This window comes from Coturnix japonica, chromosome 1, assembly GCF_054131305.1.
Source record: "Coturnix japonica strain WE chromosome 1, WE-NBRP24, whole genome shotgun sequence".
Taxonomy (NCBI): Eukaryota; Metazoa; Chordata; class Aves; order Galliformes; family Phasianidae; genus Coturnix; species Coturnix japonica.
The window spans coordinates 119178529-119196669 of NC_140663.1; the positions used below are offsets into that span (position 1 = coordinate 119178529).

The following is an 18141-nucleotide window of genomic DNA, read 5'->3' on the forward strand; positions in this document are numbered from 1 at the left end:
AAATTAAGCTTCCAAAGAAAGGACACTTCTCAAGCGTTTGCACTACTCTTACCAAACCGAATTAATCTACGGGGCAACAACCAAAAAGGAAGCATGAAGTATGTTTGCTGAATAGCTTTTGCTATATGAACTCAAGCTTTATGTTTACGCAGCCTCCCACAGTAGTATCTAAGCAGCTAAAAAGCTGCTGTTATGGTACAAAGAATTACTTCTGGGACATAACTCTCAGTTTTCCATTCTACAGAAGGAAAGTATGTTTTGTCAGTCTTTTTCTCAGTAACCTCAGGCATCAACAGCCATACTGGCATGCTGAAGGACTCATTTGGAGGGAATGTGACAGTAAGCGGAGGGAATTAACTACAAGAAACATTCCTCCCATTTGCAGTTATCTGACTTCAGCCCTCAAGAAAGCAAGCAGCAAATATGGAGAAGGCAGCCAACAAATCCTCCCCAAGAAGGGCAACAGATGGGAATGGTTGCTAGGATGGATTTCAGCACTGCATTGTACATAAACACGAGAGGAAAAGGACTCAATTAGCAAAGGCAGATCCAGTGAGAGTGGTGATAGGTGTAATAGGCAGGGATGGCAAAATAAAACTTACTGAAGGGAACAAGGCAAGAGAGAGAGGTGGAAGGAGAGTAAGCACCATTCCCATGTAATTCGCCCACTGGGGCATCCCACCGTTCTATCTTAAAGCAGAAAGTAGGCACCCTTCTCATACACACATATATGAGAGGCACTTCCTTCTGTAGTATGCTTTCAAATCACAAGACCAGACCAGCTTTTTCAACATGAACATGAGCCTAAATCTCAGGGGAAGAAAGAACCACATGTCACTGTCTGCAACGCCTTAAGTCATGATGGGACACCAGAGCTCCTGTATTAGTCATATACTGAGGAAAAACAGTGTCATGGAGGCAACAGGTAACAAAAGAGTGAGCTGGCATCAGTTCTAAGCTCACTATTTCAAGGCACAGAAACTTGAAACGACACAACAAAAAACTCTGCTAACCAGTCTTTAAGCTCGGTTCTTACCTCAGCAGGTTTCTTTTGTTCATTTGCTGGTGTTTTTGACTTGCTCCTGTATTTAGCACAAGAAGAAAAGGAAGTGGAAGGACCTGTTTAAAAAAAAACAAAAAGACAACAAAAAATAAGAACCATTGTAACTAATTTCAATTCATAATCACTCAGTACAACACAAGGTACTCCAGTCTCCTGACTTATCTAATTCTTGACAAGACATGGGCACAAAGCTCTTCTGCAGCCTGTAGGCTTGAATACAGCTCCTCCTCTTCCACTTGATCTTTGTAAAACCGCAGCACTCCGAATTTATGGGTACATTCTAATCTGCTCAATACAAGTGTGAATAAACAGAACAAACATGCAGACCACTGTCCTTCATTGCCTTTCTGTCAGAAGTGGAAGGAGGAACAAAACTGAGGACCCCAAGTTTAGTCTCCTTTTCCTCCCAAAACAGGATCTAGAGCATGGAAGACCACAGAGGATTAGAAGAAATCAAGGAAGAAACACTGTTTTAATTATAAGAGGTAAAACAGTATGCCCTCAGACCACAGAAGGAAACCACAAGGAGGTGACAGACCATAGGAAAACTACTTACTCTCATTGTCTGAACTGTCACTGGTGCTCAGATGCCTGTGGCGTTTCATCCTGACGCATCCTATGGAAGAAAAAATAGAAAAGAGTTGATGGTGACCATCAGAAGATGACACACCGCATGGACCTGCCAGCTCATGCCAATTCCAGAGTAGAAAAGGAAAAACTCCCCCGAAGGAGAACTTTTGGGCACTGTGTGTGGAAATGATCACCCCGAGACTTGTTATCTCTCCCCAGAATACACAATCACAGTTCACCTTTAAGGGAAGAAAAACCAAGCCCAAAGGGGTCCAGGCAAAATGAAAGGCACTCTTTATATATAAACTACAGAAAACGGAGGCTGACGCCACTGAAATCTTCTGGTCACAACATAGGTCACCCATAAAGATGGTTCTGATGTTTGTGAAGTCATCAAAGGTTTAAGCGAGACATTCTCACAGGGCTCCATGCCAGCTCCATTACTAACAAGATCTCAGGCTTTTTGGAGTTGGCTTTTAGACATACAACATGTATGGGGAGAATTCTGAACAATTACTTAACAAAGGAATGATCAGATTAGGGAGCAGCTAGGCATTCCAAACAAGGGCCAACACAACTGCGTGTACATTCCCATAACACTCCACGTTACATTTGTTAAACACAAATTAATAACAGTTTACATGAATAACAGTAAATGAAAATCATCCTTATCTTTTTTAATGGCTTGAACGTGCAAACCATTAGACAAAAAAAAAATCAACAACAAAAGTGGTTTGTTTTTTTCTTTCAAAGCACAAGACAAACATAAGCAAGTTACAGACTTCAGGATGGAACCGTGAGTAGATGAATCTGAAACACCTGTGGTAGCAGAGCTGCCAGCCTGACAGCACCCAAAGCTTAAACAGCTCCATTTCTTAAACAAAACAAAATTGCATGCTTTTTTATTTATTTTTTCAAGAAAAAAAGAATAGGAAAAAAAAAAAAAGAGGAGGGAAGAAGAGAAAAGAGAGAAAAAGCACAGCTAAATAGCCCATTTGATAAACCCTCCACATTAGTTACTGTACAATGGGTCCTGAGATTATCCAAAGACCAGGGGATAAACAGGATTTCCGGATAAGAGAAGCCTATCCAAAGGCTTTGAAGGGATTGCAATTGAACCGTTTGCAGCCGAATTGCTTAATTTAGTGGAAATTTTCAGCAGCCTTTACACTTAAGTGTGAGTTTGATCAGCGTGTTTAGATTCAGTAATCAAAGTTTCAAATTCTCCTTTGATCTACCTTTCATAGATAGACACTGCCCACACCACTGGAAGCTGAAAAGGGAAAGAAGGTATGTATTTTTCAGCTCAGCATACTTAGAAAAGCCAGAGTGTTTAGCCTGAAGGGGACAGTGATTAGCAGGACAGGTATCCCTTAATAGCTTACCTATAAGCTCCCACTAGATAACTTATTTCAAATAATCAGCCTCGCTCAGGGCTCAAGCAACGTGGGGCCACCTCACTACGTGCAAAGAGCAGCGTCTGCCAGGCAGGAAGGCCTCAGTCCAGAAGGTCTCTTTTTTGTACATGTTTGTGGAGCTAAGCATTAGGTAGTGAGGGAAGGAGATGACTGCTCTCATCTTGCCAGCTCCTTCAGTTCAGAGGTGTGGGCTTCAACCAAGAGCAGCTAAAATGGCACTGCCTAGGTGAGGACTTCTCCCCCACAGAGACAGGCTGTGCCACAGCCCAAGCCCAGAGCACACAGCCCCACTGGGAAGGAGCAGACCCTGCCTGTCCCTGTGCCTCCTTTGCTGGTGGCTGCAGCACCGTGTATCCCTGTGCCCACACCCTCGGGCACACTGCAGGGCCTTAGGAGATGCCAAGAGGCCACATGTAGGTGTGCGGAGCAGCACTGCTCATTGCCATTCCTTAGCACTTACTGTTCGCTCCGTTTTTATGTTGGGATGAATTTTTGAGCAGCTGTTAAAAGGTGCTGAAAGCTTATGGCAGGCGACTCTCGTCTTTTATAGCCTACATAAACATGCAGCAATAAAACCTCTTTGCTCCACGTTCAAGACAGCAGCTGAGGAGCACAGCACTCGGTTAGCGGGGTTAAATGCAAGGTCAGAGCACAGCATGGCAGGGACAGCAGGGCACTGGGCAGGGCAGAGAGGAGATGGATACACTGGGGGCAGAGCACAGAAACAGCAAATGTAAAAACAAACAAAAAAAAAACAACCTCTGTACACCTCTGCTAACCACTCCACAGTGAGAAAATCACCACATTTACAGGAGCTGCATTTCAGCCATGGATTTATAGCAGCTCAGCAGGGAGATTTACACCTCCATCACAGCAGACAGCAGCAGTTACCCAGGGTAAGAGCCCCGTGCAGTAATAATGCCGGATTGCAGCCTGATTTCTGCAGCAGTATTAACTGCAACGACCATGAATAAGAACCCACTGAGCTACAACAAATCACAGAGTGCTGTGCCCAGAAGACAGGCCATTAGGGTGAGCAGCATGCAGTGCACTCCCCATAGGAGCCCACCTGGCATGGGATGCAGCATTGCTGTGCTAGTGCCACCTCTGTGGGGAATGGGAAAGCCCAGGTTGAAAGACGGCTTGAGCAAAACGGCCATCATCCATTACCTGCCCATCTGGGAGGGTAGAGATGCACACACAGTTCAATTTTGCCCCTTTTCTAATTTCACCCTCAAAAACTACGGTGATAAGGTCTAGAATAAGGGAGACACCAGGAAAAGATCAGATATGAACGTGAGAAATAAACTCATCAGAACACCAGTGTCCTTTTCTAGGCTCAGAATACCAGTTATAATGAACGGCAAGGCAACCCAAAGCCAGAACTCATTTATTTCTTAACACACCAAGTGAAAACTTATTTTCTTTTCATAATGGATAATATTTTTTTCCACAGAATAGTTCAAAAAAGAAATTCAGAAAACTGCCTCAAGTAGATGCTACTTATAAAGGAAAAAGAGATGAGAAAAGATGAGCTGTCATTAGGAACATGATGGAAATGCCGCACAGAGAGCAGCTAAAAACAGCCTCCTTCCAATTCCTTTATCTTTACTCAGGCTTTTTGCAAATTTGCCTGTAGAACTTTTGGTCTGGGTTTGTGAATTTACTTTTGCACTTCAAACTTTCCAGTAGTTCCCATGTAGAAGCTAAGAAAAGCGATGAGTGTCACGCAGACGAGAGCTTCCAAACTGCAGAACAAAGGAGGGAAGTGGCTTCAAAAAGCTCAAATAAACCTTACATCTCATTTCCCAGTTACCAAGTTGTAATTCTCACTCTCATATAAGATAAGCAGGGGTGCTTTGGCTGCGGATGCAAAATGTACTCAAGCCTTCTGGTCTAACACAGATCACCTTAGAAACAAATGCTGAAATATGGGAATGTAACATTTTTTGGTATATATATATTTTTTAATCAACAGAAGGACTAACAGATGACAGATCACTCGTATGACAACAAATACAAGCTTGAAAGATGCTCACCTTCAGAGATCTTTTAAACGAAACATAAAATAAAGGAGCGACATTAAGAAATCACCACGTCGCAAGCAAAGAGGCACTCGACTCTCCAGGCAGCTACTGCAGTGGAACATTCCTCTGCTATGGATTTTAATGCCAGATACCAGAACAGTCCCTGGACTTGAGCCACGCTCCACACCGGCTGTGCGCACGTCCCTGATCTCACCCAAGAGCTAAGGGGAAGAACCACACAAGTCCAGAAATAAAGAAATCCACAAAGCCTGAGAAATCCTCCTCCCTGGTCTCAACAGCAGAAGGAGGGTCAGGATGCTCTACATCCTTTGGGCATTCAACCACAAATAAAAACCCAGAAGTACGTTCTCCTCAACCACAGGCAGTGAAATGACACTGACAGCAACCACCTGATTTCCCAAACACTGCCTGGGTGAAGGTGGGACGTGTACTACACCCAGCTCTTCCTCCTTTGCCTGGAAAACTGCCTGAAGGGAGGTTGTGATGAGGTGGGGGTCAGCCTCTTCTCCCATGTAACTGGTGATAGGATGAGAGGGAATGGCCTCAAGTTGCACCAGGGGAGACTCAGGTTGGATGTTAGAAAATAATTCTTCTCAGAGAGAGTGGTCAGGCGCTGGAATGGCCTGCCAAGGAAGGTGGTGGAGTCACTGTCCCTGGAGGTGCTCAGTAAATGTTTAGATGTTGCACTGAGGGACTTGGTTTAGTGGATTCACCTACTGATGATAGGTGGACAGGTGGACCAGATGACCTTGGAGGTCTTTTCCAACCTTGTTGATACTATGATACTATGATTCTATTGTGCCACAGTAAAGGAGGCAGAAGACTGGATGAGGTACCCGAGCCTGAACTCACACAGTACATCATGCAAAAGACACCAGAGATAAGTGCACAGAATGAACCTTTGAATCCAATTAAGATTTCTGAACAAAACAGTCCTTTCTCCCTGGCTTCGGTTTGCTGAAGAGAGTGGTTAAACACGTACGTGAGAGACTGAATGCCTGGGAACACCTTTGCAGGTGGAAGAGGAAGCAAATAATTCAAGAAACTGCAACACAAATGCAAGAAACAGATGGATCGACTTTCAAGTGGGACAAACAACAGCCCGCTTGCAATGTCTTATTAAAAAGAAAAACTGCATCTATGTATATAGATGAAATGACAAGCTATGTGCAAATCCCAGATAAAAAATCTGTATTTGCATTTTTCTACAGAAAGGAAAAAAAGAAAAGGAACGAAAAAAAAAAAAAAGGCAGAGGCAGTAGGTAGAAATTTCCAAGTCTCCAAGATGTGGCTTATGTAACTGTTAAATTTAGATTAGGAAGCAGATTAACTTGAAAGGTCTTCAGGAAATGTACTACAGTAAAACCATTTAAATAGGTCAAATTTCATAGTCAACTGTCAGGGAAATTACAAAATATGAACAGAGTTAATACAACCTTTCAAATAACCAGAGGTAGAGGGATCACTTGTGTTTGAGTTTTTTATTATTATTGTTTAATATCCTATCCAGCCTCACAAAGAGGCTATATAAATGGGGAAAAACACCCACTCGGAGCCTGCGCTAGCAATATTTGCTGCAATGAAAAGGTTTGAAAGGTTAAACAATTCATAGAAAAGAAAGCTCAGGAAAGAAGTAACATTGTTTCTCTGTTTCACTGCAACCTGAAAATTAAATAAATGACTAATATGCTCCTACCAGATGCATGAACCCCACAGCAGAGCCACCACATACAGCCCATCCTCCCTTCGCCTTCAAAGGAAATGTATTTTTACTTAGTCTTTAAAGACTGTGGTGAGCCTACCACACACTAAAACTCTTCTTGCTGCTATGCCGCATTAGCGTGAAGCACTTACTGCCCATCATTTTGCTTGGTGGTTACAGGAGGAGGGTTGGCGATGCCACCCGATGCTTACAACAGGTTGTGTGGGTGAAGCACAACCCAACCAGGCACGACTGCCTCCCCTACCTGGAAAACCAATACACAGCTCTTGACTGCTGCATGGGAAGGCAGAGGGATATGCTTCCATCGTGCAGCTTCACCCACATCAGCCTTATGTTTCTATCTTTAAGGAAAGCTGCATGCTTTGCCTAAGCACAACTCAGCCATGCAGGCCAAGCAGGTAAATATCACAAATCCACATAAACTCACTCAATAAAGGCACTGTCAAGGATGGCATCAGCTTTGGAGAAGGCCATTGTGGGTGTGCTGCAATGTCTGAAGGAGCAGCCCTGGCACTGGGGCTGGCACCTGGAGCCAGGCAGGCACTGAGGGATCCGCAGAAGGTCTGCAGTCACGCTGAGCGAGCGCGCCTCGCCAACACCACCAAGCAGAAGAAACTAGGAGTATTTCTTGTGGCTTTCTATTTTAAGCACTGCTATGATTCATGTTACCTCCGCTCCTGGTGTTGTGCAGTCTTCACGGTCCCTACCCTTACAAAAGACTCATGCTCAGCTGAAGTCCCCGATGTCTCAGCACTGCAATGCAGAGCCACCCCACAGCAGGTGGGAGCCTCCACAAAGGGGGACAGTAAGGACATGGGATCACAGGTAGGAAACATAGGTAGTGAACTAGGTACTGCCTAGATTCCTAACCAGGGAAGCCTGATGGCGGCTGCAGCTCCTCACAGGGAGCAGAGGGGCAGCGCTGAGCTCTGCTCTGTGTGACAGCGACAGGGCCCGAGGGAACGGCATGGAGCTGTGCCAGGGGAGGGGCAGATGGGGGTCAGGGAAAGGGGCTGCACCACAGGGCTGTGGGCATGGAACGGGATGCACAGGGCTGTGGGCACGGCCCTGAGTGCTGGAGTTCAAGGAGCATTTGGATAACACTATCAGACATCAGGTGTGAATTCTGAGCAGTGCCATGTGGAGCCAGGAGTTGGAGTCAGATATGATTGTGGGTCCCTTCCAGCTCAGGATATTCATTGATTGTATGACATTATCAAAGAGGGAATAGTGTAGAAATATATGTACTGTTTGGGATATTTTCCCCTATGAACAGCACAGTCAATAGCTCCCATATTCTGCAAGACATTTAAAATAATCACCCTTCTTTTCATACTTGCTAATAAAATATTAAAGTAGATTTTACAGTTCTTTTCTCTAAATTTCAAGTGATAAAAGCACTGACAGCAGTAACCTGCATTAAATATTTTATTTGTTCTGATTCATTCATTTCTTGCTATAATGCTTTAAAATAAGCTGTTTTGCTGCAAAGTTTGCATCACTAGCAAAACCTAATACCATGCGAAGAGGCAGAAAAACATCAAGTTGTGTCTTTATATTCTATTCAAAGAATGAGAGAAAGAGAAAGCAAGAACACAAATATTTTCCTATTAGGAAACATTAATTTGTCCATTTCTTTCCTCATCTGACAAGAAATGGTTTTCATTAACAAGCTTAAAATGAACAATCTGGATGATTAAGTTTTCCTAGTAAAAAAAAAACAGCAAAGGAATGGCTGGATACAAACAATTAAAGGGAACGTGCTATCACAGCCAGAACTCAAAGCATTTGGAACACTCCAAATCTTGAGTTGAATACTGAAATCCTACTATGTTTTCTATTATTTACTGTCACGACATTTCTATGCAGCTATTAATTCTCTGTGTCAAAACATGAAAACATAAACACAAATTTACTAAAAGGAGTGAAAACGTTGTTTTGGTTTTAAGAATGTTTTAAAGGCTACACAAAACTTGTCTTAATAACTGCTAAACTCAGATTACTTGCAATGCCCAGACAACTAATTTAATGTTATGTGCTACAATCCGCAAGACATTAAAAAAAACCTAAGATGTTTTAGCCAGCTTTAAGCAGATTTATAAAAACATGAATAGCATTCTAGGCTTCTATAATTCACCCAACTCAGGTGGACAATGACAATCTGAAAAACTTACTGTGACCAGCAGGGGCCCAATAGGGCTGACACTGCTGTGAAAGGGATGAATGCAACTGCTCGAGGTTTCTACAGTGCCACAACTTGTTGGGGAAAGCAGTAAGGATTTGGGTCAAACCAATCATATATGGTTCAGTTTATCATCCAATGGCCAAGCTGAGCCAGAAACACATTTTCACGACAGCAGCACTTCTCTTAAATACCTCCACAGACGGGGACTCCACCAATTCCCCAGTCAGCTGGGTGCCAATGCTTAATCACCCCTCCTGTGAAGAAATTCTTCTTGATAACCAATCTAAACCTGCCCTGGTACAAATTGAGACTGTTTCTTCATGTTCTGTCACCTGAGAAAAGAGACCAATGCCATCTCAGTGCAGCTGTAGATAGCAGAGGTCTCCCCTCAGCCTCCTTTTCTCCAGACTCTCAATCTCGGTTTCCTCAGTTGTTCCTGTCTACTCCAGTTCCCTCAGCTGTTCCAAATAGGTCTTGTTTTCTAGCCCCTTCTCCAGCTTCTCTGAATGCATTCCAGCTACACAGCTTCCTTCTACTGAAGGCCTAGAATTGCCAGTTTCTACAAGAGAACACTGCATAGCATTTTGTCAAAACATTTACATTGTTTGCTTTAATAAAATTCAAGTAAACAATCCACAGCCTTTCCCTCATCTTTTAAGCGGGTCATCTTGTCATAGAAGGAAATCAGGTTAGTCAGGCAGGACCTGCCCCTCAAAATCCCATAGTGACTACTTCTGATTACTTGACTGTCTCTAAGGGCCATACACTGTGTTCAAGATGATCTGCTCCATGTCCTTCCCTCGTACTGAGGTCAAACTGGCAGGCCTGTAATTCCCTGGATCCTCCTTCCTACTCAATCCTGCTCAATCACCAAGTCAATATGTACACAGCCAAGCCACAGCACTTAAAGGATGCCAGTAAAAGGCCTTAGGTAGATGAAAATAAGCACATTAATTGTACAACTCTAAAAATGAGGTCCTTGTACATTCCCAAATCAGCTGTAGCATCAAATGTTTTATGAGAACGCCCCACAGAGCTGCAGTGATACATCCTTCCTGCAAGGTCTCATAACAGCAAAGAACACCAATACAAGTCTGTCTGGTTTCAACTACTGTGCTCATTGAGCTATACTGAAAAACATTTATTGATAAGCAACACTAACAGGTCACTCATTTTTTGCAGAGAACACTGAGTATTTTCTCCCTCTCTGGTACCGCTGAAGAAAATGTATCTGCAGAACTTGAAGCTCCAGATTCAGCTGTACAGGGAGTGTGCCATAGCTTGAGGATAAGAGATGAAACAGAGTGAGACTAACTAGCTGAGAAAAGAGGATGCAGAACAGGAGAAATCTGCCACAAGAAGTAAAGGAAAGCAGACTGCTCGCTGCTTCTCATGGCCCAGAAGATCAGTGACACACAAAGTTACGGGGCAAAATTGAAGTCATTAAAAGCAAAAAAAAACAAACAATCCAAAACACCTTCACACAAAATTGCTTGGGGAATGTCAGTCCTATGGGATGCTGTAGGAATTGAAAAGTAAACAGATTGAAGAGACTTTGGCAAACAGAGGATGAGAGCAATTAGACACAATGTGTGAAATGAATCTGCCGTTCACACCATCCCAAAGTCAAAAATCGACAAGAAACAGAGTATACACAAGTGCTACAATGGTTTCTTTTCCTAGGTGTCCATTGCTGACTATTATCATATATAGCAATTGGTCTAATTAACTAATTGCGTTTGTATGAAACCAGAATTGCATTGAAAAGTTCACATCCATGCAATTTTCTTTTTAAAACGCATCAGTTTCCAACCTGATCTCCATAAACTACAGATCAGATATGTGATCTACACCATGGTAAATACTGAAATTAACATATTTATCACAGAAAATGGAAGAGTGCGAGGAAGAAATAGACCTGAGGGTGTTGGCTGGTGCTCGGCTGAATGTGAGCCAGCAGTATGCCCAGGTGGCCAAGAAGGCCAATGAAATCCTTCCTTGTATCAGAAACAGTGCTGCCAGCAGGAACAGGGAGGTGATCATCCCCCTGTACTCAGCTTTGGTGAGGCTGCACCTAGAGAACAGCATACAGTTTTGGGCCCTCCGCTACCAGAAAGACATCAAGGCCCTGGAGCACGTCTGAAGAAAGGCATTGAAGCTGTGAGGGGTCTGGAGCATAAGTCTTATGAGAAGTGGCGAGGGAACTGAGATCGTTCAGTCTGGAATAGAGGAGGCACAGGGGAGACCTTATAGCTCTCTATACCTACCCTGAAAGGAGGCTGTGGTGAACTGGGGGTCAGCCTCTTCTCCCACATAACTAGTAACAGGACGAGAGGGATTGGCCTCAAGTAGCGTCGGGAGATTCAGGAGAAATACTAGGAGAAAGTTCTACTCCCAAAGAGCGGCCAGGTGCTGGAATGTGCTGCCCAGAGAGGTGGTTGAGTCATTGTACCTGGAGGCGTTAAAGAATCACTCAGATGTTGTACTAAGGGATGTGGGTTAATGGGGAAATACTGGTGGCAGATGGATGGTTGGACTACATGATCTTGGAGGTTTTTTCAACCTTGGTGATTCTGTGAACGGAAGGAGAAGCAAACAGCATCCTGAAACAACTCAAAACATATGTGTGCATATGCACATACATACATATATATATATATGTATGTGTAAACGTACCAACTACATAAACTATTCCAAAAGCATGCAAAGAAAAGCTGTTTCTGCCTTATGTTACTGCCATTGGAGGTGCAGGTGTTCCCTTTTGTAATCACTATTATGAACTGTAAAATTCACGAGTAAAACCTCCAAGACTCCTGCATAGCTATTAAAGAACTGTTCTAAGAAAACAGTTGCTTTGGAATCTGTTACTCTGGCATTTCTTGTCATTTTTAGTATCCGCCACAACGTAGCAGGGAGGAACCTATTTATATCTATTCCTAACTCCTACAGCCATGTCAGTATCTCATAGGAATATCTACCAAACACACATTGTTGCAAAAGAAGGCTTCACTCCCTTTTCCAGGTGTCTCAGTGGAGTTTGAACAAAGATGAGAGAAAATCAAAGAGAACTTTCTGTAAGGAGTTAAAAATGGCTCAGTCGACTTTAAGCTGAAGGACACCAACACGAAAACAAATCAAAAACAGCCTGTGAAAATTTCTCAAGACCTTTTCAAGCTTCCAAGTTCAGAAGATAGAACAGGATGACAGATCGTACTTTTGCAGAGCAGGAATTACTTGAATTATAGCATTCCAGGGCAGATTAAGAAGGCATTCCTGTAAGTGACAAGTAAGTTAGCGGATAAACAATGCAGAAAAAAACATAAAAGTTTATCAAATTCTCCTCTTTTTTTTTTCCCTGCCAAACATTTTACTCTGCTGAGATGTGATCCCTTTTCTGACAGTCCTACATCTGAAGTTTAAGAAGCCACTGCACTTCCATTGCCTTCAGTTACTCCAAATCTGGATGACTAGCACAGTGTTTTCCTGTGAATTCTTACAGGTTTATCGTCTCAGATCTTTCCAAGGCACACAACTGAGGCTGTTCCGTTTCTCTCCTCACACAGAGAGGAGAAACAAAGCCCACAGCCAGAATTCATGTTGTATATTTGAATTCTGTAGTTAACCTCCTAAAAAACTACTTAAGATAGTTAGAAAAAAGCAGTTCAGTTTAAACGTTTGCAAAGCCCAAGGATAACAGAGACCCATCCTATCTGAGCCATTAACTTCACCAGTTAAACACATTCAACATCGTGTTTTCCAGCTGCAAGGGCAAAACACATTACATTTTTGCCCTGCTCACAGTACAGAATCACAGAATGACCCGGGTTGGAAGGGACCTCAAGGATCATGTAGTTCCAACCCCCCTGCCTGGCAGGGCCACCAAACATACACATTCACTAGATCAGGTTGCCCAGGGCCCCGTCCAACCTGGCCTTGAACACCTCCAAGGACGGGGCATCCACAACCTCCCTGGGCAGCCTGTTCCAGGACCTAACCACTCCTAACCACAGGTAGGAGGAAAAGACTGTTATCTTTGTGAAAGAGCTGGTAGGTCCTAACTCCTTGTAAACAAAGGGAATGGAATGGGAACAGTCAAGGCCAAAAATCCACTTACAGCAAGTCAGTGGGTTATGCACAACAGCAGCTGCACTCAGACCTTCAGAGCCCACCTGGAGCCTGCAGATATGATCTCTAAATTCTGACACTGAAAACTAGAAAAAGTATATATAATTTTTTTATTTTTGTTCTTCCATTTTTTAAAAATGCCAAAGCAGAAGCAAGCTTTGAACTGAAAGTCTTGAAACTGAGATCACTGCATCCACTCTTTGCCCCTCCCTATAATGTTTGGTAGCCAGCCAAGTGGCTCAGCTTAGCTCCGCTTTCCACATCAGTCTGAAAGTAGAATAAGTATTAAAACTTGCATCAGGAGAGAGGCTTATAATCACATTGGAGACATGCAACAGAGACCAGCTACCTCGGTTCAGTGGACAGCCTGAACACAAGGCTTCATAATGAGGTACAGGTGTTGGCACTAATTAGGAATAGCCAGCCCGCTGCTAACATCAGCCCTCAAAGCGGTGACTGCACTTTAATCCTTTCAACCACATAAAAGGAAAGCAGAGAGCGGCAGGGAAAAATAATAGTAATAATAATCTCTGTAAATGCCCGTGCAGAAGATAGAATGTTTTTCTTTAAGTGTGAGGGGAGAAAAAATAGAAGCGTCACAAAACTCACAAAATAAGTTTACTATGGAGTATCCAAATATGTAAAAAAGAACCTAAACCTCTGCACAGCTGGACTTTTCGATTTTAAGAAGAGTATCACAGCATACGGCGTGCATTCATCACAGCTATCCAACTTGATATGCAGAAAAAAAGAAGCTGAATCAGCACATATAAATAATATAAAGATAAGAAACTATTGACTCTATGCCCACTAACTTCCAGTTCTTACAGGGTACATCACTACAGATTTCAACTGAAATTATTACAAGGACTTCTGCATGCTGGAATCTCATCGTTAACAGCTTCTTCTGTGAGCTCCTCTCCTTTGAAAGACTTTATATTCCTTTAAAATCCACAAGGTTTTCATTTAAAAGGTGGTATCCGAATGCCGAAGGTATGCAGGTTCAATTTGCTCATTGTAAACACCAACAGGCACATTTTTTTCTTTAAACAAATATGAATTCCTCCTTCACTTACATGCCAGGTCATGAGGTAGATGTTTTCGCTTCATCTGATGACATCACAAGCTCCTAAAAAAATGAAAGGAGTGCTATTTAGGGAGGAGTGACACCAGGCATTTCACGTTTGAGCTACTATTCCACTTTTGGCAAGTAAGTGAAGGGTATGTCATATTTTTATTGCCGTTTCCCAAAGAAAATTACACTTGTAAAACTTTGATTCCCTAATTCTCACACCGTTGATGGAAAAACAAAACGCACCAACTGTAGGAGCAACACATACTGCAGTACAAAAACACAAGCTACTCCAACAATAAATGTATTCGTAACAATAATCTTAAAGTCAACTTTGCCAATCGTATGAATCAGAACCATCTTTACTGACAGCAATAAAACGAAAGTTAACCTAGAATATCCTGTTTTGGGAACATGAAAACAAAACGTTTAGGTAACTGCCAGCTTATTCAGCAGCTCTAGAGGGCTGATCTCTGACACACAGATGCTTGTTTTACTCCAGAGGGTCTTGGATGAAGGGAGCACGCTTATAAATTCACACAAAGGCAAATTAAAAAATAGCTCTAGAGAGAAAGGGTTGTGTAGCTCTGGCCTGAATTCCTCCCCACATTCCTCAGGCTCCTCTGTGATGATCATGGACAGCTCAGCTTCCCTGGCAGGGGCTCTGCTTACTTGCTCTTTTTAATTGACTAACTCGCTTTGAGCAATACAAAGCATGGGAAGAGGAGGCATTTTTCTACCCGCAATCCCCTCTTGAGGGGTTATGCACATGTACATTTGAGTCCTATTGTAAGGGACATGACAAAAGCATTACAGTTGTTACACCCAGTAGATTTGTGACAACGCTCCTGGGGGTGTCAGCCGCTAAGAGCTGGGAAACGCAACATTAGAGAGCAGAAACGAAGTAAAAGGCGAAGATCCGATATCTAGGCACACATACTGCCAGAAGAAAAAGAACAAGGGTGGGGGAATGGCACTCTCTCAGTGAAATAAGCCAGCTCTCAGCCCATGTGTCAGCACCACGTTACTGCTTCGCCACCCTCTCACAGCAGAGGGCCGAGTCCCTGAGCCCAGCAGCCAGAGGAGCAGCAGGCGGCCCCTTACTGAGAGCAGGAGTTGCTCAACTGCATCTGTGCCATCAAAGGAGAGCAGCTCCTTATAAGCTGGGGAGGGGGGGCGGAAAGAAAATGTAAAAAGGAAGGCCCACACAATACATTACAGCTCCTCTACTATGACCTGACTGTATTTTAAAGTTTTAACTACCATTTTCTTTGATTTAAGGTTTTGGGGCTTTGTGTTTGCGTGTTGCTGGGTTTCTTTTAAACCATTTCAGTGTCCTTTCCCCATCTCCCTGCCAGTCCCTGGCTATGTACCCATGACCGGCAGATGAAGCAGCAGCCGAGGTAGAGTGCCTGGATGGTCCTGGAACAGGCTGCCCAGGGAGGTTGTGGATGCCCCGTCCATGGAGGTGATCAAGACCAGGTTGGACGAGGCCCTGGGCAACCTGATCTAGTAAATGTGTATGTTTGGTGGCCCTGCCAGGCAGGGGGGTTGGAACTACATGATCCTTGAGGTCCCTTCCAACCCAGGTCATTCTGTGATTCTGTCTGCACCTCAGGCAGGCCGCAGGCCATTGCTGAGCGACTGGCATGGCTGGATGAGAACCAGGAGCCCAGCCACTGGCTTCAGGAGGGCAATCCAGCCTGCAGCACACAGATGGTGCTGAGCAAACAGGGGGACCATGGGAGCCAACTCAGAACGTGCCAGGGCTCCACAGCAAAGCCCCATGGCTGTGCTGGCTCACCCTCCAGCTGAGGGGACTGCACACACAGCGGTGAGGCTGGGGGAGATGAAGCTGAACAGAGCGTCCAGGTTGATTTTACAAACCTGACTAAGCAAGTTTTTTTTTCCCTTACAAAATGTTTCATTACTGAGTTTCCTTCCTAAATGTCCCCCGCTGAATGACCTTAATATAAACTTTCCATAGAAACAAAAGCAAAGCCCTGGTCACGGCAGCTCAAATGGAATCATTAAAACGCAGCGGAGCTTACAACTTTTAAGTGCGAACAAAACCACAGCCTTTGCCTCCCAGCTGAACCACAAAACTAATATATTTCGGAATCATTCATTAAAAACACGTTTGTTTGCTCAGTTAAAGGCCAAGATGAAGTCCACGATACCAAAAGGTTCAACTAAAATTCTTCCTCTTGTTCTTTAACCATTCCGCTGTACAGCTACAACCTGCAGTACCAGTGTTATTTATTTCACAGTATATACAAAATAGCAAGGAAGATATAGCCTGCATGTTTCCTTGCTTTGAGTTGATGGGTTTTTTTCTGCTTTTGGGGGGGAGGTTTAAGTCAGTCCTAACAGACTGCAACAGACACACAGAGAGCTCTTCCTTTCTTGATGCCGTCAGCATCACGGACACTACTCTCATCATCTTATTTTTACGCCGCTGCCTTCCCCAGGCCAAGCACAACTACTTCATTCACTTCAGCTCACAGGCCACGTTTCTTACATTTCTGATCCTGCCAGTTGCTCTCTACTACCCTGCCTAGGGCTGGAGGGCTGGTCCACAAAAAACAATAGGAGGTTGTGACGCCTAAATTCAGGCAAAGTATTTCAGCTGTACACAGAAAATTGTTCTTTCCCATTATGCAGCTCCCAGGCAGTAACCCCATGTACAAACCCCAGCGTGTTTGCTTCTTGCAACAACGTGGCTCTGCTGCCAACCTTCACCAGCCATCCCTCCCCTCAGCCTCTACTTCACTCCATCCAGCTCCTTCCTTCAGACTGCTTCTCCAGTTTGCTGGGATAGCTGTAAGCACAAGGCATCTTCCAAGCAGACATGGAGCTCCACACATCTTTAGCTGGATATTTAATGAGCATAGTCCTTATTCCTTGGTCCACACCATTAATCAGTTATTAGTTAATACTGAACCTCAGAGAGACCAAGGTTAAACTTCACTGACTCCACGTGTCTTGTTTAAAATTAATTAGTAACTATCCTCTCAGTTTTCCAAGCAACTGCAGACATTCCTGTGAGCACTTCATCTAATCCACGTCTCCCCAGCTGCTTCTGATAGCGCCTCGGCTGATAACTTGTATCACATAACATGCAATTCCCACCTCACAACTTGCAGAAGCGCATATTAGAAAGTTGGTCTTTGTGATGCTTCTCGTCTCATCCACGATAAATAATCCCATGGATGTAACAACTGCTTAGCTGGGAAAGGTATTAGAAAATCATTTCCAATTTTTTCACAGGCTGTTTCAGATATCTAACACGTGTAAGTCAGCTCCCCGTGGACTACCAGTAACGTTACACAGATGCCTTACAAAAGGCAGATCGAGCTTTCAATGCTACCAAGGCAGCACAGGCAATAAAGCCAGCAGATTTCAAGGTTACAGATAAATAATAACATGAAGCAGGAAGGTAATGGCACTTTTTACCTCCTAACTACGAGGGAAGAATCGTTAACAAGTATCCAGACATACAATGGATACCGGTTAGGTGTAAGTGAGGAGATGCTTCCAGGCAGCAGTCATTCTAAGGGGACTCAGAGTAGACCAAGTCACCAAGCTTTTGGAAAAGCATTCATCATAAACCGGACTGAATTTTTGACTGTTTTAAGCTATGAAGTGTTGCTTCTCCTTTCTGAGCATCAAACAGCGCTGTCTACACTCAATATTCAGCAGCTTCTCAATTTTTATCCCTGTTCCAAACTGACCACGAAGATCCTGGGATAAATCCACAAACTCATTGTAGACACCATAAAATAGACCATTTCACCTTAGGGAAGGTCAGAGATGCAAAAAGCCATCTAATAAAACCTGCTACCCTCCGTCACCTTCACTTCCTCTCACCCTCACGGGAACGCTTTGCTGTACCTCACTGCAGCCTTTCAATACCTGAAGGGAACTTAGATCCAGG

At 43.7% G+C, this 18141-nt stretch overlaps 1 protein-coding gene across 4 annotated transcripts in view; it reads right to left on the reverse strand.

The window, feature by feature from the left end:
* The window catches only part of JADE3 (jade family PHD finger 3), a 54090-nt gene that overhangs the window by 26193 nt on the left and 9756 nt on the right, over window positions 1-18141 (reverse strand). For 2 of the 4 annotated variants that reach the window (XM_015851206.3, XM_015851211.3), the window contains exons 2-4: window positions 14209-14261; window positions 1620-1679; window positions 1037-1119 (exon numbers count right to left, since the gene is read on the reverse strand). In XM_015851206.3, coding sequence (XP_015706692.2) covers window positions 1037-1119; window positions 1620-1668 — 132 coding nt within the window. In that variant the 5' untranslated portion in view covers window positions 1669-1679; window positions 14209-14261. The remainder of the gene's footprint in view (window positions 1-1036; window positions 1120-1619; window positions 1680-14208; window positions 14262-18141) is intronic. The other 2 variants (XM_015851218.3, XM_015851226.2) reach the window with 1 other exon arrangement.